Source organism: Ictalurus punctatus, chromosome 27, assembly GCF_001660625.3.
Source record: "Ictalurus punctatus breed USDA103 chromosome 27, Coco_2.0, whole genome shotgun sequence".
Classification (NCBI taxonomy): domain Eukaryota; kingdom Metazoa; phylum Chordata; class Actinopteri; order Siluriformes; family Ictaluridae; genus Ictalurus; species Ictalurus punctatus.
This window is the reverse complement of record NC_030442.2, coordinates 13,269,780-13,294,117: the sequence shown is the minus strand read 5'-3', so window position 1 is coordinate 13,294,117 and position 24,338 is coordinate 13,269,780. Positions and strand designations below refer to the sequence as shown.

The window sequence follows — 24,338 nt, the reverse complement described above, 5'->3', positions numbered from 1 at the left end:
TCTTTCCCCTGCAGGTCGGTTGCTGTAATCAGGCCGGCTTCCTAATTACATCGCCATCAGCGCAGCCGAAAGAAAGCAGAGGAACGCACTCAGAAAGCAGAGGAAGCTCACTACACCTCTTCCTTCCAATCTCACTCTCATTCCGTCCTTTCTGCTTAAATCAGCAACATGCGAGGGTCCGGCGCACTTCAAAGCCTCCGACGGGGCTTCCGCGAGCACGCCGAGGGGCTCCTGCGCTACTGCAGGGAAAATTCGCCGGCTGTTTGAAGCCACTCGCTGTTCTTGGCACTGACAGCTTCCTAAACCACAGTCCTAATTACGCAGCCAGCTGTACTTTGAAATTGTTGCGCATGTCATATAGCGCGAAACGAAGAGCCTTTGCCCAGAAAGTCAATATTGTGACAAGAAGGCAATTACACAGTATCATTTTCCGTTAATTGCCTCTGTTATAGGTGGCTATATAACGGCGGCGTCAGTTGAAGTGGTAGCCATTTAGGATGAGGGGGAAAAACGGATGAAATTAGATGAAAGGAAAGTGCCATATATGAGAGAATGTGCCTTCGGTTATTTCGTCTGCCTGTCACACGAGTGCATCTGTACGTCTGTTTATAATGTTTGTGTTTGTGTGTGTGTGTGAGTAGAGCCTGTCTGTTCCTTGTGCACAAACTGCTTTTTCAGTAGTTGTTACCTGATATTAATCTCCACTACAAATTAAATCCAAATTAGATTCATGTTTCTCTTTTTCTTTCAGGTTTGCATAACTGCAATCACAGTCACATGAAATACAGAACTACCGGCTTTCTCAAATAACACCCGTGTTTATTTATCAACCCTAAACAAGCTGCGCTGGATTCGTACCGTCTTATATGCGAAGTATGCGTAAGTTTGCCCGGGGTTAGAAATCGAGTTCACGTCCAGTGCAGGTGTCACCGAGATCATCACTCACTTAAGATAACAAATATCTCACGAAGGTTCTGTCGAAAAGCACGCATTAATCAAACACGCGCGCCGACACCGGACGAGCGCACCTGCATGCGCGTACTTTCTTTGGCACACGTGTTGTTTTGAGTCGTCCTTTCCCAGAATGCTCAGGGTGAGCAGGAGAATGCATCAGTCTTCCCACGAAGGCAGTGTTTAACCAAGGTTAGTACATGGCTCTTTAAAGGTCTCTTAACAAGTGCAGGTTGTATTTGTGTTTACTCCGGAGTAGGAAGTGGATACTGATTAGGTAAAAGCCTTAAGGGTTGTACACTGTACTTCACGATAACATTCAGGAGCAAGGAGTGTGGCCACATCGTGGGAACATTTCTCTACACTCCTAGATATCCTAGATATACACTTTCTAAACAACATGATGGAAATGTAAACACCATCCAAATCCCAACCCAGTTCACGTGCAAGTCGCTATATATAAACCTTTAAACATGGACTCTGTCGCATTTGAACAGTTTAGTGCTTTGAAATGTTAACGTTAGACAAAAAAATGTCAAAGCGCTGACACTGGAGACTCCTTCCATCAGTGTTCATTAAACACCTACTTAAAGGAAGCGTCACCATATCGCCTGTAACGTTTTATTTAGTTAAGTACCAGCACATTTTCTTAACCCATGTATTATTAAGCTTCGATTATGTAGAAGTCCCTGTTGAGTGAATGCACTGTTACTATAGAAACAATCATTTATTCGAAACAAGCCTGTTACTTGATTTACAGCTAGAACTATCGTCAGAGCTGCTGTTATAGGAAATGAATCGGCACCATCAGATTCAGAAATTCAACAGTGACGTGGTAGAAGGTATAAAAACATCCATACATCCATTTTCCATACCGCTTATCCTACACAGGGTTGCAGGGGACCCGGGAGCCTCTCCCGGGGAACTCTGAGCGTAAGGCGGGGCACACCCTGAACAGGGTGCCAATCCATCACAGGGTACAATCACGCACTCACAATTTGGAAATGCCAATCAGCGTACAACGCGTGTCTTTGGAATGGGGGAGGACACCGGAGTACCCAGAGGAGACCCAGCCAAGCGCAGGGAAGACATGCAAACTCCACGCACACAGGGCAGGAACCCCCAACCCCGGAGGTGCGAGGCAAACGTGCTGACCACTAAGCCACCGTGCCCCCATGTTATAATAACATCACGAGGCAAATTATTATTACAGCAGATGTTTTTAGAACATTGCAGGAATGTTATTTTTGGAATGTTTCAGCCTAACCTTCCTGTAGTCCCTATTTTTCTTTCTTTCTATTTTTCTTATGTTTTATGATGGAGCAGGCGTAAAAGTTAGGTCAGCTCATGGGATTATTATATTATTATTATGAGATTATTATTATATGTGCTCTGCTTGATATGTTCTCCGTATTGTATCTGATGGGTGGCGCTAACTGTTAAAAAGTAGACCATTGTCAAAAGTTTCGGTCAGATGGAAAATGTTATCAAGAAGTGTGATGTCGGTGTGATATCCAATCAAATCGTCTCCTCTGCTTCCATTTAAGTATTCCCCATTTTCATGATGTTGTACGCTTCTTTCTCACATTTCGGTTACAGATTTGACATCGAGAGTTTAGTGACAGAAATAACTGAGAGAAGTCCAAGTGTGATTTCCTGTCTTTTGGTTCTGCTGTTTAAGAGGTAGACCCATACGCAGGAACAAGTGCGAGCAAACAGTACATAATCCGTGATCATAAAAAAAAAAAAAAAGACAAGACAAACAAACGAGAAAGACACCAGCATTACATCAGCGCTGACACGAGCCTAGAACTATAAATCTGTAATATGTAGCCTATATCTGTAGATGGTCCCTATAAGCTTTCATTCAACATGACAGGTTTTTGAAGTTGGTTTTAGGGTTGGGTGTCGACCCATCCAGTAGTATTACCTGTAGACGTCTATGGAAATCCCCCGTAAGGATAGTGTGCGTATGTGTGTGTTATGTACTAGCAGTGACGCTCATAGAGGATGATGGATGTGAGCTGAAATCCTGTCTGAACACAACCCCCGGTGCACGCCTGCGCTGCTCCTGCACCGTTCATCCTTCCACACGAACCTGCGTAATCTTCCAGACTGAACTTCAGTGTCATTCATAAACAGGATGTTCCCACCCTCCATTCTTACCCATCTCCCATCATCTCCCTCCATCCCCAGTTTCCATGTCCATTCATGGGTCACCACCGAAGACCGGAATGACATCATAACTCTGACTCTGGTAACAATATTGTAGCTCGAGGTCTCTGTTTCGCAGCAGAACAAAACACTAATAGATCATGAACACTTTGTGTTGAGCGAGCAGAACTGAGGTTTAATCGGCACGTTTTTTGCTCATAACGTTTGACATGCACTCCCTTTTTCTGAACACATTCTTCACTTCTTAGCTCAAAACCTCCCGAGTGTGCCAGCGAATACACAAACAGTGACTCAGATTTGTTAAGTGGCTGCAATATTTGGCACAGCTCAGCTTGCTTTGGCCCCGTGCCCTCCAAGGTGTGGCCTCTGACCCCTGGACTCTGAGATCATGGAAAAGGCATGCGAGATGGAGTGTAGCATTAAGTGCTCTCTTAACACCTCGGCAATGCACACATTGATGATGTTATAGCAAGCCCTGATCTTTTTTGCTTTCAGTACCTTAGCAGCTTCTGGCGTATTTGTGTGTTGGTTCTCACCTGATGCCGGGTGTTAAGGGTGTGTGAGGTTAAATAGGACTGAGTGTGTTAGTGCTGTGTGCACTTGCAGGTTGTGTTCGCGTCCTGTGTTCTCGTATGCCCGGAATTCAACTACACACATTCAGGATACCAGTGTAAAATAGTCATTAATATGTACAGTGGCTATGGAAAGCATTCAGACACCTTCAGTTTTGGGACACTTTGTGTTATAAATGTACTAAAATTGATTCAATTGACTTTTTGTTTTTGGATGTTTTTGCAAATTTGTTTTAAAAAACAAAACAAAAGAATAAATCACTCTGAAGCAGGATTTCTTCGAGCACCCCTCTGTATTTGGCTGCATTTATCCTTCCCTCAGTTATGACCCATGTCCTCACCCCTGCTGCTGAGAAGCACCCCTGTAGCACAATGCTGCCACCACCATGCTTCACCTGTAGTGATGCTTTTAACCAGTTGATAAACAGTACATTTTTGTCGCCAGACATAGCTCTCGGAGTCTAGCCCAATATGTTATCATTATGGATAATTGTATATAGATTAATGGCTTAAAAAGGAAACTCGATCCATTTTAAATGAAGTCTATAACACAATAAGGTTTTGTGTGCAACACTTGAAGAGTTGAATCGATTTGATAAAGTCTTGACATTAAGATGGTCTTTAATTATAAAAGCCTCCCTAATGCGTATGTATTTTCTCCATACAATTAGTCGTTTAGTGTCTAAAGTTGCCTGGATTATTTTTTCACTCAAAAAAGCATCAGCATCAGCATCTTGTCTAGTGGACCTGAAACCTGACTTGCAGCGCTTCTAAAATGAAAATAGAACAAAATGGCCACACTCTGATCTAATTTCCCTTCTTTCTGTCTTTCTTTCACTTTATCTAGTCCTGTGACTAGAGTAAGCCTGTAGTGGGGAGATTTCACTGTTTGAATACTATTCAAAATTCTTAATATTTACATATTCAAAGGCAAAAAGTCCACATACAAATGTTTTAGATCCAGCATTCTGCGTTTAGTCTCCAACGGCAAGTCCAAATGGGGTTCAATAGTTTTTGGTTAAATTTTGTCATAAGAAGACGTGTCTTTCATTGAGAACTACATTTTAACATATTTTATTTTGGCATGCATTCATTGTCTAGCTATATATATATATATATATATATATATATATATATATATATATATATATATATATATATATATTAAAAACCCTTAACAAAATATGTGGCCTAAAACAGAGATATTATTTGAAAAGAGTTAATTTAATAAACAGGCACTTAACAGAATCACTATTTTTCTTGGACTGAAATTCTCCAACGCCATTATGTTATACCCTCTGTAGTGAGTGTATGTGGATAGTTGGGATTTGCCCTAAATTTGTGAAGACCAGCTAAATATAGCTAATGAAATGTAGCTAAACATCAGCAACACGAAAATATTCGTCTGGGTAAATAAAACAATCTATATTACAGGGTTTATGATAAATGATGATATTGCTTGCTTGTGTGTTTCTTTATTGTGTCTTACGTGATGTGATTGCGAGTCTAGTGCTAATAGTTGGTGTTGTGGCAGCATGAAATGATATATGAATGCAATTTAATAATATATGAATGCATTTGATATGAAGGAATTTGACATGTCTCATTTTCACCCTGGAATATGTTATAGTATTTATTCCTGCTGTATTATATATGTATATAGATTGGATGACAATAGCAGTTGATTTGACTCGAACCTGTCTCTCTCCAGGCGCTTGGATGCGAACCACATCACAGTGGTGCCTGAGGACAGTTTCCAGGGCTTGCAGCAGCTCAGACATCTGTGGCTGGATGATAACAGTCTGACCGAGGTTCCAGTCGTGCCTCTGCAGCATCAGGGGAACCTGCAGGCGCTCACGCTGGCACTCAATCGCATCGGCCACATCCCAGACAACGCCTTCGCCAACCTCTCTAGCCTGGTGGTGCTGTGAGTGCAGTTAGTTTTTTTTTTTTTTTTTCTTTCCCAGAGTTTTACTGCTATGCGAATTTGATCAGTCTTGTGTACATGTTATATATGTTATAAGTGACAATTTTGCTTTTAGGGAACAGCACCATATCTCTCAGAGAATGATTCTGCTCTGTCGTTATTCGATTAGCAACACTAACGTATAGTTATATTAAAGATGTAGAGCTGCAGTACATTGGGAGGGTGCATTCCAGCTGTTATATTGGCTTGTTGCTGACTGGCATCTGGATATCAAGGAATGCTAGTAATTATTTGAGATGTTGCACTTTATTGTATTATTTCTATGGATGACCTGAACCTCAGGTTGTACTATGTCATTATTTCGACCTCACTCGATCTCATTGTTTTGACTTGATAATTTATTTCAAGATATTATGTAGTCAGTTAGACTTGATATCTTGTTATTTTAACATAATAACTCATTACTCAAGTTATGTTGTATGTAAATTAGATTTTATCGCATAGTTTAGACTTAGTAACTCATTAAAAAAAAAAAGTTATCTTGTCATTTCGACTTGTATATGACACCCCACATTGATTTATAGAATATTGGCTTATAATTTGTATTCCTTGTGTTGTTTCCCAGGTAGTATGTAAGCCAGATGTTAAAGCTTTAATGGAATTCACTTCACCTACATACTGTATATACATCTAACGATTCACATAAATGTGTTCAGTTCTGGTCCGTCATATTACGTGAGTTTAAAGTGTTAGGAGTCAAAATACTATGAGGTAACTCAAACTAATGAGTTAAGTTGAAATAATGAAATAGCACTTCAACATCATTTTTAACTTGAGGTTCAGGGCTTCTGTATATTTCGACCCGAGTGATACACTTAGAACTGCCGTTTTTTTTTCCTTTGTCCCAGTCAACGTTCCTGCAAGGGTGTGCTTTTTTTCCCCTCACAAATCAGCCACTCTTAGACATTTCTGATTGTCTTATTGTGTTTACATCAGCTAAACCTATCAGCTTCCTGGACATGTATGGGGCTTTGGCAGCTCAGGAAAAGGCCACATGCTTACACACACACACACGCACACATAAAACACACACATACGCACACTCACAGGTACACTTCGTGTTGACAGGGAGTTTGGAAAACAGAATCCAAAATGTACCCAAGCGCCTTGCAATCTCCAAAGGAAAATAGAGCCCCCGCATCTGTTTCTCTCTCTCTCTATCTCCCTGAACATTTCTCTCTGACTCTGATTTACCAATTCCGTTCCTGCTGCTGGAAAATATTTGTCCAAGGAGTGTAGGCCAATTAGTCCGTTAAATAGGCTGAATAAACAGGCAGACGTGCACGAGGCCTGATGAGTTCTCCGCTCCGAGCCTGCCCGAGTGTACGTCTGTTTGGATTGCTTTGCTGAACCGTGCCTCTTTTTTAATGACTGGAAATTTACAGGAAAAGCAGCCATGTGAGTTAACTCAGAGATAATAAATTCGATGTATAGATATTACAGCACAGGGTAGGTCTGACATTTATTCCGGTATCAGTTATAATTCCATAGAGCACTGTAGTCATCACTAAACACACATGTGAATATGCTTATTAGAAATGCATATTAAATCTGTGTGGTTTTTTAAGAATTGGTATTTAGATTTAGCAGCATTTTAAATTATTGTCTTTTACTAGATCAGGCTTTCAAGTACTTTGAAGCAGGGATCCCCTACTAACTGTAAAAAAAAAAATCTAATCTAAAATTAAGGGATACATTTACAAAAATTTATATTAGGAAATGATATAGAGTCCCCTCTGAAAGTATTGGAACACCAACGCCAATTCTATTGTTTTCTGCCACCAAAGGCCATGTTTTAAGTTGTTTGATAAATCTAGATGTAAATATCAGGAAATGAAGCTGCAGTTCTGATCTATCATCTCATATTCATCTTCTGATCTCAAACCCAAATGTTCAATGTACAGCAATGGCCTTGCTGTTCCAATTTTTCGGAGGGGACTATATTTCCGTAAATCAGCTTTGTGACAGTGTCCAGTGTTAAAGGCACTACACAAATGAATTGAATCGAATTGAATTGATGAATTTGAATGTGAAATATTAGGCAAATTTTTAAATGTGTACAATAATACTGTGGCTATTTATTGGAGCTAGAGGTTTTTTTTCCTAAACTGTCCACCAGTTGACATTACAGGTGCATCTCAAAGAATTAGAATGTTGTGGAAAAGTAAAAAAAAATTTCCCAGTAATTTCATTCAAAAAGTGGAACTTTCATATATTCTAGATTCATCACACATAAAGTGACATATTTCAAGCCTTTTTTGTTTAATTCTTGATGATTATTGCTTACAGCTCGTGGAAATCAAAAATTCAGTATCTCAAAATATTAGAATAAAGAATTTATTATACAGAAATGTCGACCTTGTGAAAAGTATGTTCATTTATGCACTCAATACTTGGTCTGGGCTCCTTTTGCACGAATTACTGCATCAGTGCGGCGTGGCATGGAGGCAATCAGCCTGTGGCACTGCTGAGGTGTTCTGGAAGCCCAGGTTGCATTTTGATAGGGGCCTTCAGCTCGTCTGTATTGTTGGGTCTGGTGTCTCTCATAGATTCTCTATGGGGTTCAGGTCAGGCGAGTTGGATGGACAATCAAGTACAGTAATACCATGTTCAGCAAACCAGTTACTGCTGGAAAAGGAAATCAGCATCTCCATAAAGCTCGTCAGCAGATGGAAGCATGAAGTGCTCTAAAATCTCCTGGTAGACGCTGCATCGACTCTCGACTTGAGAAAACACAGTGGACCAACACCAGCAGATGACATGACACCTCAAATCATCACTGACTGTGGAAACTTCACACTGGACTTCAAGCAACTTGCACTCTGTTCCTCTGTTCCTCTCCACTCTTCCTCCAGACTCTGGGACCTTGATTTCCAAATGAAATGCAACATTTACTTTCACCTTCCCCGTGATTGTGGTTGTGTACTGAATCAGACAGAGAGATTAAAGGCTCAGGAAACCTTTGCAGGTGTTTTGAGTTAATTCGCTGATTAGAGCTCTTCTCAGGTCGGCATTTCTGTATTATAAATTCTTTACTCCAAATCCCACTGGATTTTTGATTTCCATGAGCGTTAAGCTGTAATCATCAAGATTATAGCCAAAAAAAAAAGAAAGGCTTGAAATATTTCACTCTATGTGTAATGAATCTAGAATATATGAAAGTTCCACTTTTTTAATTAAATTACAGGGGAAAAAAAACTTTTCCATAATATTCACATTTTTTTAGACGCACCTGTATATATAGGCATAATAACTTTGATAATGGTGGGTTGTGGTTTCCACCACTGTAATACAAAAATGAACACTCCCTGGCTATACATCTTTGGGATTTGGGAAACCTCTTTGGGATTCTTGCACCACACTTTGAGATCCATGGGTTTAAAGTGGTCACTACTCATACAGTGCAACACAGTATAATATAATAAAACACAGTGAATATTTCTAGTTTGCGAAGATTCCCAAATTATGTACTTGTCTGGCCAATTTTGTATGCAAGTATGCAGCCAGAGGTATCTTCATGGTTAACTCCATCCCACACACACATGGTCACAACACGGTCATTTCATTTTTAAAATAAAACCAAGCCATAATACAGTGACTTTACATCTAAACACCATGGTTATACTGTATGGTGTATTTATATATTTTATCTAAACGCTGCAGGTAACCAAACATGTATGTGCCTGTATGAACAAGCTAAGGTTGACAAACAACTATTAGCTGTGGCTAAATCTTTTGCATGCTAATTTTTAATTTGTTGTTGTGGTTAAGTTAGTTATTAACACATTACTAAATTTACTTTTAATATTCCTCCTCAAAGTCTCTTTAATTCTAAACTATAATTCTAAAATATAATTATAATCTGTTACGGCATTTTTTTTTTGAACAAAACATATGGTTAATGATTTATGCTAGTTATGCTAGTTTATGCTGTTTATTATTTACATTGAGGCTGAAGAGGTGTTGATTGCCTTAAAGCTTTTTTTGCTGCCTCATTATAATCATTTTTGGCTTCAACCACCAGAAATGAACGTTAATTAATTAATGTTTTTGGTCATTGTAACTGTGAAAATACAAAACTGAAGCAGTCTGAGGTAATTCTGTGTCCACAAGTGAATTTGACTGACTAACACTAACACTATAGCTTACCAAATGATCATTTTGACATGCTGCATACTGTGCTGCATGAGGAACAATCAGGAATAATATGTAGTAATACTGTATAGTCTGTTTCTGTTCAATATCTGTCATTTACAGAGCCTCTGAGGTGACATAATGGTTATTTTTTTTAAACAAAGTGTGGTCAGATATTAATATGTTAAGGCTATGAGTTATTGGCCATGGAATCTTGTGGCAATTATTGTATTTTAAAATAATTGAGATACAAAGAAATGAACTGAATTAGACCATTGTGGTGGCACGGACCTAAAAAGCATGAAGATGATTATATTAGACAGCTATTTGTTCCTGCCACATAATGAACTGGAGTCCATGTATTAAGCATGGCGTTTCATGGCCACCATAATGCATAGTTTTTTGCCTTGAAATATTAACTTGTGGCCTCAATATGACAATTGCTAAAAATGTAACCTTATAAAAATTGGTTAGTTGGTTTTTGGATTTTTTTTGGTTGGTTGGTTGGTTGATTGGTGACGTGGTGGTGCAGCAGAGTCCCCGGTTCGAATTTGAAGCTTGGGTTAATGTCTGTCTGGAGTTCCCCTGTGTCTCCGCTCTGTACCCGCATGGGTTCCTTCTGTGTTCTCTGGTTTCCTTTTACTTTCCAAAAAAACTGCCAGGCGGATTGGCTACTATAAATTGCCTTAAGTGTAAGTGTGTATGCATGGTGCACTCTGAGGAATTGGCATCCCAGTTCCCAATCCTGGTGGATTCCCCTGCCTTTCCCAGTGGATTCCCTGCCTTTCTCCCACAGTTCCCAGGCTCCATGACCATAACCAGCATAAAGCAGTTACTGAACATGAACTGATTGACTGATTGATTGATTGATTGACACAGTTTGTTCACACATACTGTATGTGAATCAGCCATGTTATCTACATCAGGTATATGCATTAACCATCTCACAAACACTGACAATTTGACTCTTTTTCAGGCATCTGCACAATAACAGGATCGAGGAGATTGGGAAGAACTGTTTCATTGGCCTGGACAATTTAGAAACACTGTGAGTTACCACTTCATAATTCATACATACATTTATTTCCTATTCAACTATTTTAATCACAAGTTTTTTTTAACAGTGAAAACAGAAACTACAGAAATGGAAATCTACTCAATCCAAAATCCAGATTACTGAATAACTTGGATGAAGTGTCCTAATGAATTTGCTGCTGTTGCTCCGGCGCCCTCTAGAGCCAGACGCAAGGAGATTACAGCCAATCTCTAGCTCTAAAGCTGTATACCAGAAATTCCCAAACTGGTCATTTTGTTTTTTTGCCTAATGCCTAAACCAAGCAATGAAGAGCTCTAAATAACTGTGACAGGTGTGTTAGGAGCTCAGACAGAGTAGAAATGCGGACTTTCTGGAGGAAACACTGCTACGTGCTGAGACTATAACGGTGTGCCAAGCATTTGTGGTTTGTGATTTGTTAAGTCTGTGATTTATCATTTTTAAAAGCACCACAGTTGACACGTTCTGTTTACCTCAGTCCAGCCAACAGAGCGTCATTTGTATACGTTTCTGGTCATGCTACTTGTTTTGTGTATATAAGGTAGAAACTATGCTCACATTGATGGCGGGTTTAGTTAGTTTATCATACAGCTATTCGTTCGTCTGTATGTGTCTCACTGCCCGTGTCGTACTCTGTGTAGGAAAAATGTCTCCTGATTTTTTTCCCTCTCACTCAGATGGTCTAGGCAGAAAGGGGCTTGGTTTAACCTTTTGTCTATTCATTAACTTGAGAAGTCAAGAATGCTAGCGAAGAGCAGAGGAAGTTTATGCTGGGTCTCGTTCTTCGTCTCTGTCCCTCTCTCTTTCTTCCTGTCTTGCCCTCAGCAAGTGGAGGAAGAGGGGAAGGGGAAGGCAGATAGCCATCGCTGACTCTGCTTTATTTACTCTGGCTGCAGTTAGGACAGGAAGAGGGCACGCCAACATCCTCCATTCCCTTGGGAGTAGCAAGACAAGGGAAGGGGGCACGAGTGGTCGATAAGGAGGCAAAATGCCATAGAGTACCATGTGGCGATTACATTTACAAAAATGAAGCGGAAATAAACACTGTCCCGGATTTTATTTTTTTATTCGTGTTGTTCTACAGGGATACCTGATGCACAGGGTTTTCATCCTGTGTGTTTCAACAGCTTTAGACAAGAAAGTAAGACACGAGTGTGTTAAATTTCATATCAGCCCTGTTCAAATAAAATCCCAAGTATAAACCTGTAATTGTGTGGTTAAGCTATGCTGACGCTGTTGTTTCACACTCTCATTGAATTATAAGAAACATTCAGGAAACAAGAAGGTGTTTCATGTTCGGATTCAGAAACCACATCCACATCAACGGATGCCTGGATTAGCTGGTCTGATTCTTTTATTGCTATTGAATTCCCTGCCTTCTTCGTTCATGGTCAGGCCATTAATTCAGAAAGGAAAAAAAAACAAAAAACACGTGACTGTGTCTATTGTTAAAACGTAGTTATGTAGTGTGCGGTATAGTACACCAGAGTTTTTCAAATAAACGAAACACTATATTTAACAAATACAGTTAAAATTACTGCTGAGCAAAACAACAAAGGAACCTGATGTTTTGGCCCAAAGCGTTATTTTGTTATAAAACCACCGCACCGATGGCCACAGGACGGTTGCCGAGCGCTGCATTCACAGGTGCTAACATGTACACTTCAGTCGTAGCATTTAGCATTTTTGACCACCTGCTACGGCTGTACAAGCGATACCTCAAACCCATATCATATTACCTGGTGGAAAAGACAATTCACAGAATTTGCTTATAGTAGTGGTTACTTTCACTTTGCATTTATCTAGGTCAATTTTAACCTGTGAACGCACAAGCCTGTGTCTTGTGAGCCAGTAGAAAACATGTGGGCGGGACTACGGTTTCTTTGTTCGTTAAAAAAACAATGGAGGTGCTGTTTATTATTTAGTAGCTGTCACAACATACTTTTGCTTCACTGTTTTCTTACCGGGGAAAATGATGTGAACGCACAGGCACTCTAAAAAGCGATTACGGCCGTATGTGGCTTTTACATATTGATTTAATGGCCACGCTGCTACAATAAATTATGTTCGTAAATGTAGTATTGCTATTTAACGAGTTTAACATAAACCTGCCTGTTTACTTTTTGTTGAACTTACAGATTTTGCCTAAGTTGAAATTCTGCACTTGTTTAAATATGTTGAATTATGTTTTTCAGTGTGCTTGGGTCTTTGTGATAACATTTGTTGTTGTTGTTGTTGTCTCTGCTTGGATTGTCTTGGATTGTCTTGCTAGCAATGTTGGCACGTCTGGTGACGTGTGCAGCTTCTCCACAGTTTTGGTCATCAGTGTAAATCAGTGTATCTTCAGAGCAGATGCACTTGTGCAGGGATTCTCAGTTGTGTTTCTGCGTTTAAAACACGGCTGGCAGGTTTACGTGCTTTCAGCATTGAGTGTTAAGCCAAAAGTTAGTTGCAAACATTTTCACAGGGAGAACATAATGACCAGAAATTGCATAAGCACTGGTTTTGCACTGCTGCCTGATTGATTTGTGATGCAGCACCTCCTGGTTATTCGTTATACAGTTTATTTATTGTTTGTTTGTTTGTTTGTTTGTTTGTTTGTTTGTTTGTTTGTTTTTAGAAAAAATCTAAATCTAGGCTGTAACTCATCTTGATAATTAATTAGTCGTCCTAGTCTAAATCCCCCCCCATATACTAAATGGTGCCTTGATAACATCACACACGCCATATACGAAAAATACACATTGTATCGGCAAAATATTACGCTTTTAGTGGTCTGGCAACTAATCATTGGTCAGAAAATGAGCAAGAATGACACAAATGCACTCCTGAGACTTCCTGTGCCACCATTTGCTCGTTTATTTTTGCTGCATTGGAGTGTTTGGGGGAAAAGCTAGAAACAGGGAAATTCACTTATATAGTGTTCTGGTACACAAAGGTAAAATCATGATAATGATTAAAATATTTGATATAAAATTCAAACTAACATGTCTGGGTGTAGTAACTAATTTTTTAAAAATAAAATAGATATCAAATAAAATCCAATTAAAAAGCTGCCCACAAGTTTACAAGGAAAAGCTGTCCCATATTACGTTACTGTTACTGACATTGCTGAATTATACAATCTACTTGTTTAATCTACTTGTTCAATCTACTTGCTGATTTCTTGATCGATGATTTGTTGTTAAGACCATTAAAAGCTTAATATTTTGCCATTTTGGCCCTGGCCCATTTTTCATTATTTTTTTGTACCAAGAATGTCTGTTAAGAAAATGAAACAATACAGAGTTCATTCATGCTGCTGCGTCCAAAAACATTTGTTTAACTACTTACAAGGTAATTGATGCAAATTGATTTGTAAAGTGCATACCACAGTGCGTTTTCATAACGTAGACCCACTCGATAATATTTGTTTCCCAACTATTTTTATGATCAAATTTGATCGATTGTGTCGATTTATATATATATATATATATATATATATATATATATATATATATATATATATATATATATATATATATGTATGTATATGTGTATATATATATATATATGTATATGTGTATATATATGTATGTATATATATATATATATATATATATATATGTATGTACGTATGTGTGTGTGTGTGTGTGTGTGTATGTATATATATCATTTTTTAAAACTGTATTGTCTATCCCTTGTGAAAGGAACCTGCTGTATAATTTGATGAAATTCACAAGGATATAACTTCAGTCTCAGTAGTAAATCTATTGTGATTTAAGCCTAAGTGACTTAGACTTTAAGTTGGTTTATTAGAAATTGACATCAAACATTATTTTGTCTTATTTTGCTAATATTTTTCCATGTTTGTCTCAGAGATCTGAACTACAACAACCTGAAAAGCTTCCCCGAAGCCATCCAGACTCTCCCCAAGCTGAAAGAGCTGTAAGTAAAATCAGCACCCTTTCCCTCTTTCTCTTTCTCCTTTCTTCCTTCTCTTTCTCTTTGTGTTTCACTTTTAAGGAAGTTATAGAGCGAGGGGTTGGACCCATTACCTCACAGATCAAAAGCAATCACATTCACTCCACTTCCCCCTGACGAGAGACAAAAGAAACTAAAGCGGAGTGTGTACCAGGTGTGAGTTTACTGAGGCTAGGTGCAGGAGCCCCGCCCACCTTTTCACAACCTGTCAATCACACAAAAAACCAAAGGAGACTCTGTACAGTAGTTTTTTCCCCCCACTAAACATGGCCCTGGAGCGCATCTGCACTGCATTTTCCTGCTTATACAATCTGATCCAAATGATCGTCTAATGAACAGACCTTTTCTGAGTTGACGAATAAGAAGAATAAGAACACATCTGATATGTAAAAAGCAGTTAGTTTGATTTCTGTATAAGAATGAATTAATACGTCACTTTGTGTCGGGATATTAACACATGACCCATAAAAGCAGGATCGATTACTAATTAAATAATGAAATACAGCACACTCCTCATTTAATCCAGTGCAGAATTTGATCGGTCGTAAAGCATTTTTAGTTTACTGACACTTTTATGGTCATAAAATGTGAATATTAATTCCTTTCCTATTATCTTTGCCATAGTAATGATCTTTATTTTATAGCACTATTCATTTCAAGTTTAAATCTCAAAGTCATTTACTTAAAAAAAAGATATTAAATGCTTGAAAAAAAATATTTATGCTAAAGTCACATTAATGACAATAAATCAGTGAGAATTGAGAGAAGTGAGAACACGTAGTTAACAACAACCCTATAGCTATTATAATAACCTCCAAGGTTCTTAATGATTTGTGCAATAAAACAGTATTAAATGAATTCCATCGTATTATATTGGAGCATGCGTTTCTTTTTATGATTACTTTTATTCTCATCCTCCATTCACAAAATCTGTTAGTGCTCATTAACAGTTAGCGTAGCTTTTCCATTAGCAAGATGTTTTTTTGTTTGTTTGTTTTGTTTTTTTGCAGAGTTTTCATTAGGGCTGTGTAATATGGAAATGCTCCTGTGCTTATATTGCTTCATGTTAGAATATATTAAAAGCAGGGGTGGAAACAGTAGAGAAATTATGCTTAGATAATGTTACAGAATGTCAACAAAAAAAAACACATATTTGAGAAAGTTGCTACTTTTAAATGTAGTTACGTATTAAAATGTTTTTAATATAATATATTAAATATAAAAAAAACTTTTAGGTCACTGATGACAAATTTGCACAATTCTTGAATTTTTCCCCTACATTGATGAAATTTATTGGATGCTTTAAACTGGTGTAAATAAATAAAATGAACAGGAGTTTATATTGATGTGTGGCATATAATTAGGAGTACAAATCAGGAGTATTAGTTTAAGTATTAATTTTAAAAAAAATTAAGTAAGTGTAAAAAAAATTCATTTTGTGTTGGGCAATGTGACAATATAATATTGATATTGTAGTAAATTGTCACAATCCACCTTTCTGAGATATTGCAACATTGCAGGTATCCCAATATCTTCATATAACATTGTTAACTTTTGAATCTTTAAAATTAAAAAATAAATATTATTATTATTAGTAGTATTATTTTATTTATTTATTGATTGATTGATTGATTTATTTATTTATTTATTAATATATATATATATATATATATATATATATATATTTTTTTTTTTTTTTTTTTTTTTTTTACAGAATTTTCATTATTTTTGTCAACATTAAATAAACTTATCCACTCTTTTTTTTTTTTTTTTTTTTGGCATTTAAAAAAAAAAGCAACCATACTACTTTGGTCAGAGTTTGTTAGTACGCCTATATTTCATGATGCGTATTGTAGAAATGTCTTTTATGTTTCATGATATTATATTTTTGTCCTATGACCCACCCGTATATTATTTCTACTCGAGTAGAGTATAAATGCCCGTGAATAATACTTAATTTAGTAACTAAATACTCGATTATTGTCCACCCTATTAAGACACGTTGATGAATCTTTCCTAAACAGTTTGCTCCTATGTATTATTCTGTGCAGAAATATAAGACTGTTGATCGGGATGGTCGTACTTTTAGAAGCTATAATGCTTAACAGACAGTATATTATGCAGTCCCAGTTCAGCTTTCCGCCTCTTTTCCGCCTCTTTTTGTCCACGTCTTGGCTGTTAATTTTGAATCCGAGTGCCATCTTGTGTTCAGACTCAGTATTACTGCATGACTCATCACTAGTTTGTGTGTCCCAAAGGGATTAAGGATTAAAATGAAATATTTCATTGAACGATACTTTAACTGTATTTTCTTCCACAGTGGCTTTCACAGTAATAATATCGCCATCATACCTGAAGGAGCTTTTCATAAGAATCCACTGCTACGCACCATGTGAGCGCATTATAAAACAGCTATCATATTCTCTCTCTCACACATACACATGCGCACACAGACACACACACGCGTACACTGTTAGAAAAATGATCTTTTATTTAAACCATTTTTTATTCATGACTGGTCTGAAGAGCGAGAGGTCTTGAATTTTCATACAATGTTTCTGTGTGTGTGTGTGTGTGTGTGTGTGTGTGTGTGTGTGTGTGTGTGTGTGCACAGTCATCTCTATGACAACCCTCTCTCCTTCGTGGGAAGGTCAGCTTTCCTCAACCTATCAGACCTGCACTCTCTGTGAGTTTACATTTCACTACATCTCTCCCATCGCTAAAATATTCTGAAGCTTAGATCTTGATGAAGAAAACAGTCTGCAGGTTATACTGTTATGCATCCTTTTTTTTTTTTTTTTTTTGTGGAACACTTATTTGCTTCTAAAATGACACATGTATGCATTGAATTGGACCGATTTAAGCTTTCCAGTGATCACAGAGCACTATCAATGACTGATCTGGGATAAATTCACACCTTTAATATCTGTATACCATGTTGATATTTCTGTAAAGCTGCTTTGAGACAATGTCTATTGTAAAAAGCGCTATACAAATAAAATTGAATTGAATTGAATTGATCTGGTTTCAGAAATACAAAAATAATAGATGAGAAAATTGGTCTTTAATTCAAATCACAGTCTTTATACCTGACATTATATGGCAGTTGTATTTATTAATTTATTTATTTATTGCTCTTCATTGTAATTAATCCTAGATCTTTCACTGTTATTATGTAATCGTCTAATCACAGTTACACCACATCACTGACTATGTTTACACGCACATCAAATTCTGTTGAGGTTCTGTATATTCGGGTTGCAGCCGTATTCCGGGTATGATGTTTATATGCGTTCGGGCATCGGAATATTCCCGTACGCATGTTGTTATAATTATGCCGATCTGCACGCGCGCTTTTACTTTCCTGTTGTTATTTCCCCGGAGATTCAAAGTACTGCAGTTGCTACCCAGAATTCCTTGCCGACTGAGCATGGAATCCTTTCAGTGGATTTTCTGAATGAGGTGTTTACATGCAACACATTTCCAATTAAAACAGGCATATTCCAGAAGCGGGAATCAGAATTTAGGGAATCAGGACATTGTCTTAATCTGAATTGCGGTGTTTTAGACGACTCGGTACTAATTAGAATACTGCCAGATTTGGATTTATATCAGAATATTGATGTGCATGTAAACTTAGCCACTGTTGAATTCTTGATTCTGATTGGTTGGATGGTGTTGATTAGTTATGCAATATCAAAAAGCGATATAAAAATATAAAAGCGATATTGCTTTAATACAACAGTTCTGTAAACAAGAAATCAATAATGAGTAAGTGACATTTCAGACACTATATGGCCAAATGTTTTGTTTATTTTTACTTGAACTTAGTCTTTATTAGGCTTAATAACCTTATATTTGTTTCAAACAATCTAAAGAGAGATATAGGTTGAATTTGCCGATATTCAAGATATTTTTACCCGCTAAGATGAAAATTTTTGCTGTGTAGTTACTCTATTACACTATTTGGCCAAATGTTTGTGGACACCTGACCATCACACCTATATGTGAGTCTTCCCCAAACATTGGCCACAAAATTGGAAGCACACCGTGCATAGAAAGTCTTTGTATACTGTAGAATTACAGTTTCCCTTCACTGGAACTGAGAGGCCCAAACCTGTTCCGGCATGACAGCGCCCCTGTGCACAAAGCGAGCTCCATGAAGACATGAATTGTGACCCGAATTACATACTATACACTGCGCACTTACACTATGTACTATGTACTCTACTGTCTAGTGTCGGAATTTTACAACTTTTTTTTCTACTAAACGGAAGTATAAGCCGTTTCCAAGAACCATTAGATTATAATATAATATAATATAATATAATATAATATAATATAATATAATATAATATAAGTTTAATATAAATTTATATAATTTTTAGAACTTAAATAACAAAGCCTGGTAGATGACCTACCTCGATACAGTGTATTTTTAAAATGTTAAAGAAGAAATCACACAACGTGGGTTAATTTAAAAGAATTCAACTCCCAATTGTAAGCTGTCACGTCCACCGGAGTATTGTAAGCCATCTTGAAATTTTTTCTCATCCAGCATCAGGACCTGGTAGTTCCGCCCCTCTTCTGCTACGTAAGCAAAGCTGTGACTGTTGAGTGCATGAAGTGTGCAACATTCTACACTTGTTTTTTTTTTTTCTCGGTTGAATGAGTGCATCATCCAGGTTTTTGAAGTGCACCTCTTGTTGGAACTTTCAGTGTGAACACACTACTCACACTATTTATACTACAAAACGGCATAGAATAGTGCAAAAGTATGCTATTTGGGACGCACCTACGGTTTGCCAAGGTTGGAGTGAAAGAACTGAAGTGGTCTGCACTGAGCCCTTTCCTCAACTCCACTGGATGAACTGGAACACAGTCTGCACACCAGACCTCTTCACCTAACATCAGTGCCTGACCTCAGTAACGCTCTTGTAGCTGAATGATCACAAATCCTCACAGCCACACTCCAGAATCTAGTGCAAAGCCTTCCCAGAAGAGTGGCGCTTATAATAACAGCAAAAGGAAACTGAACCTTGACTGGGAAGTTCAACAAGCACATATGGGTGGGGTGGTTGGGTGTCCACATACTTTTGGCTGTATAGTGTATTTAGTAGCTTGAGTAAATCTAATAGTGAACAGATCTGGATATTTTACTGTATCCTATATATTAGTTTTGTTTTGTTTTTTTAAATAAAAATTTATTTGTGTGTACGTGTGTGTGTGTGTGTGTGTGTGTGTGTGTTAGGATGCTGCGTGGTGCCAGTATGATGCAGGACTTCCCCAGTCTGAGTGGAACAGGGAATCTCGAGAGCCTGTGAGTTTTCCACTCCCACATGTATACAGATAATGCAGCGCAATATAAAATATAAGAAATGACCGCTTTATTTGTTATTTGTAATCCAGGCTATTTTTGAAAATGGTATATTATTGCAGACGTTTCGATGCAGCCGAATTGTTCGCTTTTAGCACAGTCAGTCTCTTAATTCCATTCTCAGTCTACCAGCAGCCAATCAGAGCAGGCCTAGGGTCAGAAATGAATAGGGTTTGGTTACTGATTTTTTATTTTTTTTTTAATAATCGAGTAGATGAAGCAGGGCTTACTGTACTTTCACTTAAATGTGTGATCAGCACGTTTTTCCTGATTATTATCACATCACTTAACAAGAAATCACTTTATTCATTCCGTACAGCTCTACTTACTGATCAGTGTAATAGTGTCAGTGTTTGAGTGAAATTTAATTGTGTGTGTGTGTGTGTGTGTGTGTGTGTGTGTGTGTGTGTGTGTTCTCCAGCACCCTAACAGGCACTAAGATCAGCGCTGTACCTGCAGATCTGTGTGAGAGCCTCTCTGTTCTCCGGACTTTGTGAGTTGCATTACAATCCCACATGTTACCTGTGTGTGTGTGTGTGTGTGTGTGTGTGTGTGTGTGTGTGTGTGCTTACACAAGGCTCTGGACCCTGCCTCTTCCCTGTCACTCTTCTTCTATTATAACAATTTAATGCACATGTTCATGAACGCGCACATAGACACACACACACACACACACACACACACACATAGTCTCTGTTAGTACTGCAGTGACATAAAATGGCATAACATGCACACCAATCATGCACACACTGATTGAATGATTACTGCTTGCAGAAACAGATGGAGCACAAAACATATAAATGTGTCAGTCAGACTGCTGAGATGTGTAATTAAACATGACTCAGAAGTGACACATAATGGCTATGTAAGGAATGAAACACTTGGAGGCATGCTGTTATAAGAAATTAATCAACGATGGGGTGCTGTGATGAGGCGTGATCCGAAGAGAGTTTCGGCAGTTTGCTAACGATTAGAATTTAAGTTATTGATCGAAAAAGAAATAAATCAGTAAATTAAAAGTCAGTGAAACCCGGAAAGTGCAACTATAAATGGATAAAAGTGTGATGTGATTTAAATAAATAAATAAATAAATAAATCATAATTCCTGTAGTATAAAAGGAATAAAACACTTAAGGACATGCGGTTATTGGAAAATCATCAGCGTCAGGGTAGTAACAGTGGCTCCGCTTCGTGTCAGGTTGCATTACAAACCACATCATGTTTTCTTGTTTATATAATATGGCAACATTAATAAGAAATGTCTGATAATCTCAAGCGTTCTCCAAACTTAAGATGGCTCCTCGTATGGATTTAGCTATACATGACAACCTCTGGATTGGCTGTTTATATAAAGAACTTTCCCAATACCAGCCTACCAGTTTGCAAAACTCTTCAGCACTCATTAAGCGATATAGTAACACAACACCACAAAACACACTGCCAAGTCCACAATCAGGAGGAAGGACTTCTCTTCTCTGGCCAAGTCAATTTTCCGATTTTTATCCAATCAAGCCCTTAACTCCCTGCTAACAAGTTTAAAGCCTTCCAAAAAAAAAAAAAAAACAACCCAGAAAAGTACCTCGTAAAAAGATCCTGCCAGTGGATCGCAGGCTTAAAGTCATTATAACGTGCTTGTGACCAAATGTATTTTATATAAATGTATTTTAGAGCTATCATGTTTAACCGGTTTCATCTGTGAGACACAGCAGGACGTTAACTTTAGGAGTTCACAATAACAGCCTAGCAGAGTCCAAAACTTTAGCACTCATTAGGTGATGTAGTGAGACAACGCTACAAAACACACTGCGAAATCGACCACTGATTTCATCAGGAAGTAATAGAAGAGAAATCTCTGCTGATATTATTAAAGTGCCCTAGGATTAGTGTAAAGCTACTTCATATCTAAATTGTTTTCGAGCATGACTCACTGATATGTGTTTAACTGATTGGCCGTGCAAATCCGGGGTTGGGGGTTCGAATCCCGCCTCCGCCCTGCGTGCGTGGAGTTTACACGTTCTCCCCGTGCTTCAGGGGATTCCTCCGGGTACTCCAGTTTCCTCCTCCAGTCCAAAGACATGTGTTGTCTTGGGTGAATGAATGAGTGTGTGTGTGTGATTGTGCCCTGCGATGGGTTGGTACACCCCCCCCGGCTCGCCTCGCCTCGCCTCATGCCCTGAGTTTCCTGTGACGGGATGTCCCCTGACCCTGTGTAGGATAAGTGGTACAGAAAATAGATGGATGGATGTTATTTTAAGGTTAAGTATATTTTAATATTTTTATATTTCAGGCGTGCATATTTATAGCAGCGAAGGCATCCCCCATCGACGCCAGAGTTTTACTGATAACCCATAAAAGCGATTCAGTGTTATTTAATTTCATTACTTTTAAGATTGATGCGGTCGCACCGGGAGGAAAATAAAACCCACATGACCCAAATTACCAAATGAAATGCACTCGCCTAAAAATAACCCAAACTGAATATATATAGGAAATAAAACTCATTAAGTGTCTGTGTATAGCACAAATCCCATCAGACTAGAAGGCACTGTACATGTGAAACGTCTAATCAAACCCTCTGCATGTTCACTTCAAAATGTACACACACACACACACACACATGCGTGCGCAGTGTTAGGGAATGTCATTCTAATGGGCAGTGTGTAGTGTGTTCTGCTGTTAGAAGGTTAAAAACTCAGCTCTAATGATCTCCCTAAGGAGCTGCAGTCAGAGCTAGACACACACACACACACACACACACACACACACACACAACCTGTTTTGTATGAAAAGTATGAATGATGGTTCAAATAATAAAGGCTGACTTGCATGTGTGTGTAATTGTGTATAATGTGAGATATTAAATCTTACATGATGAAATGTGTGTGTGTGTGTGTGTGTGTGTGTGTGTGTGTGTAACAGAGATCTTTCCTACAATGAGATCGAAGTGCTGCCTTCCTTTCAGGGCTGTGTGAGTCTTCAGGACATGTGAGCATCTCTCATTCTCTCTACAGCTCAGACATCTCTTTCCTTTCTGTTCTTTTTAATGAAGGAGTTTATAAACAGCTCGATTTATGTTCTCTCATGTTGCATGGGGTTTTTTTTTTTTTTTGGTTTGTCTGTGCAGAACCCTACAGCAGAACCACATCCAGCAGATTGAGCGAGACACCTTCCACGGCCTGACGAACCTCCGAGTTCTGTAATTCCTTTTCAAATCAACATTTCTCAGAATATTACGCGTCAGGATGAGCTCCTCAGCCCTGTGACGTTTGTTTTCTTTCTTCCACTCGTAAGATCGCCCGTTGTTTGACTCAGAGCTTAGTGACTAATGTGTGGAGCACTTGCTGAGGAGTTGCACTTTCTCCAACCCTCATGTTGAGCCACTTTTGCGATAATAACCATGAAATGAGAATAAGGCATATGCGTGTGTAGGAGTGATCTGGCTCGGTTGTGAAACAGGGTGGAGTGAGAATGAACGTATTATCAGGAGGAGAACATAGACGTCCTGTTGCGGTATCCACTCAAATTAGCCTTTTAAATGTTTTTTTTTTTTTTTTTTTTTTAATTAAAAGAGCATACAACGGCATTTTCGTAACGATGTATAATTAGGTAACACAGTACAATTAAATTACACCCATTGAAAGTACATTTCATTTATTTATTGATAACAGTGTATTTGGAGATTCTAGTATGTAATCAGGTTTGTTAGACTTTGTCAGTTCTGCTGATTACACAATGGTTTGTGTGTGTAAACTATCCACTTCGTATTTTATTACAGATTATAATTCAAGCTGTGTTTAGTGTGTATTTGGTGGAAGTAGCATATATATTTGGTGGTCTGAGGAAAAAAAAAAAAGGCTGTCAGATGTTGCTGTGAGTTCTTCCCAGAATTAGGTTTTGGCCGAAATTGTTTTTTTGTTGTTTTTTTTTCTCCGCCTATAGCATGCTTTCACATCTCAACTTTTAAAAAGGCCATGAATAAATTTCAGTAAAACGACATGGAAATTTGTATTCACGTTAGAATCGTGTCTAGGCAGTAATCCTGTGTCTTACTGCAAAGATCACGTTGGATAAGCAGCAAACACAGTGGTGAAAACAGTCCATCTGCCCAAAGATGTCTAAAATCTC

At 38.1% G+C, this 24,338-nt stretch overlaps 1 protein-coding gene across 2 annotated transcripts in view; it reads left to right on the top strand.

Annotated features, from left to right (window-relative positions):
- Positions 1 to 24,338, top strand: part of lgr4 (leucine-rich repeat containing G protein-coupled receptor 4) — an 80,699-nt gene that overhangs the window by 48,548 nt on the left and 7,813 nt on the right. For both annotated transcript variants that reach the window (XM_053676478.1, XM_053676479.1), the window contains exons 5-13: positions 5,410 to 5,625; positions 10,796 to 10,867; positions 14,732 to 14,800; positions 17,157 to 17,228; positions 17,451 to 17,522; positions 20,088 to 20,156; positions 20,635 to 20,706; positions 23,133 to 23,198; positions 23,338 to 23,409. In XM_053676478.1, the coding sequence (XP_053532453.1) occupies positions 5,410 to 5,625; positions 10,796 to 10,867; positions 14,732 to 14,800; positions 17,157 to 17,228; positions 17,451 to 17,522; positions 20,088 to 20,156; positions 20,635 to 20,706; positions 23,133 to 23,198; positions 23,338 to 23,409 (780 nt within the window). The remainder of the gene's footprint in view (positions 1 to 5,409; positions 5,626 to 10,795; positions 10,868 to 14,731; positions 14,801 to 17,156; positions 17,229 to 17,450; positions 17,523 to 20,087; positions 20,157 to 20,634; positions 20,707 to 23,132; positions 23,199 to 23,337; positions 23,410 to 24,338) is intronic.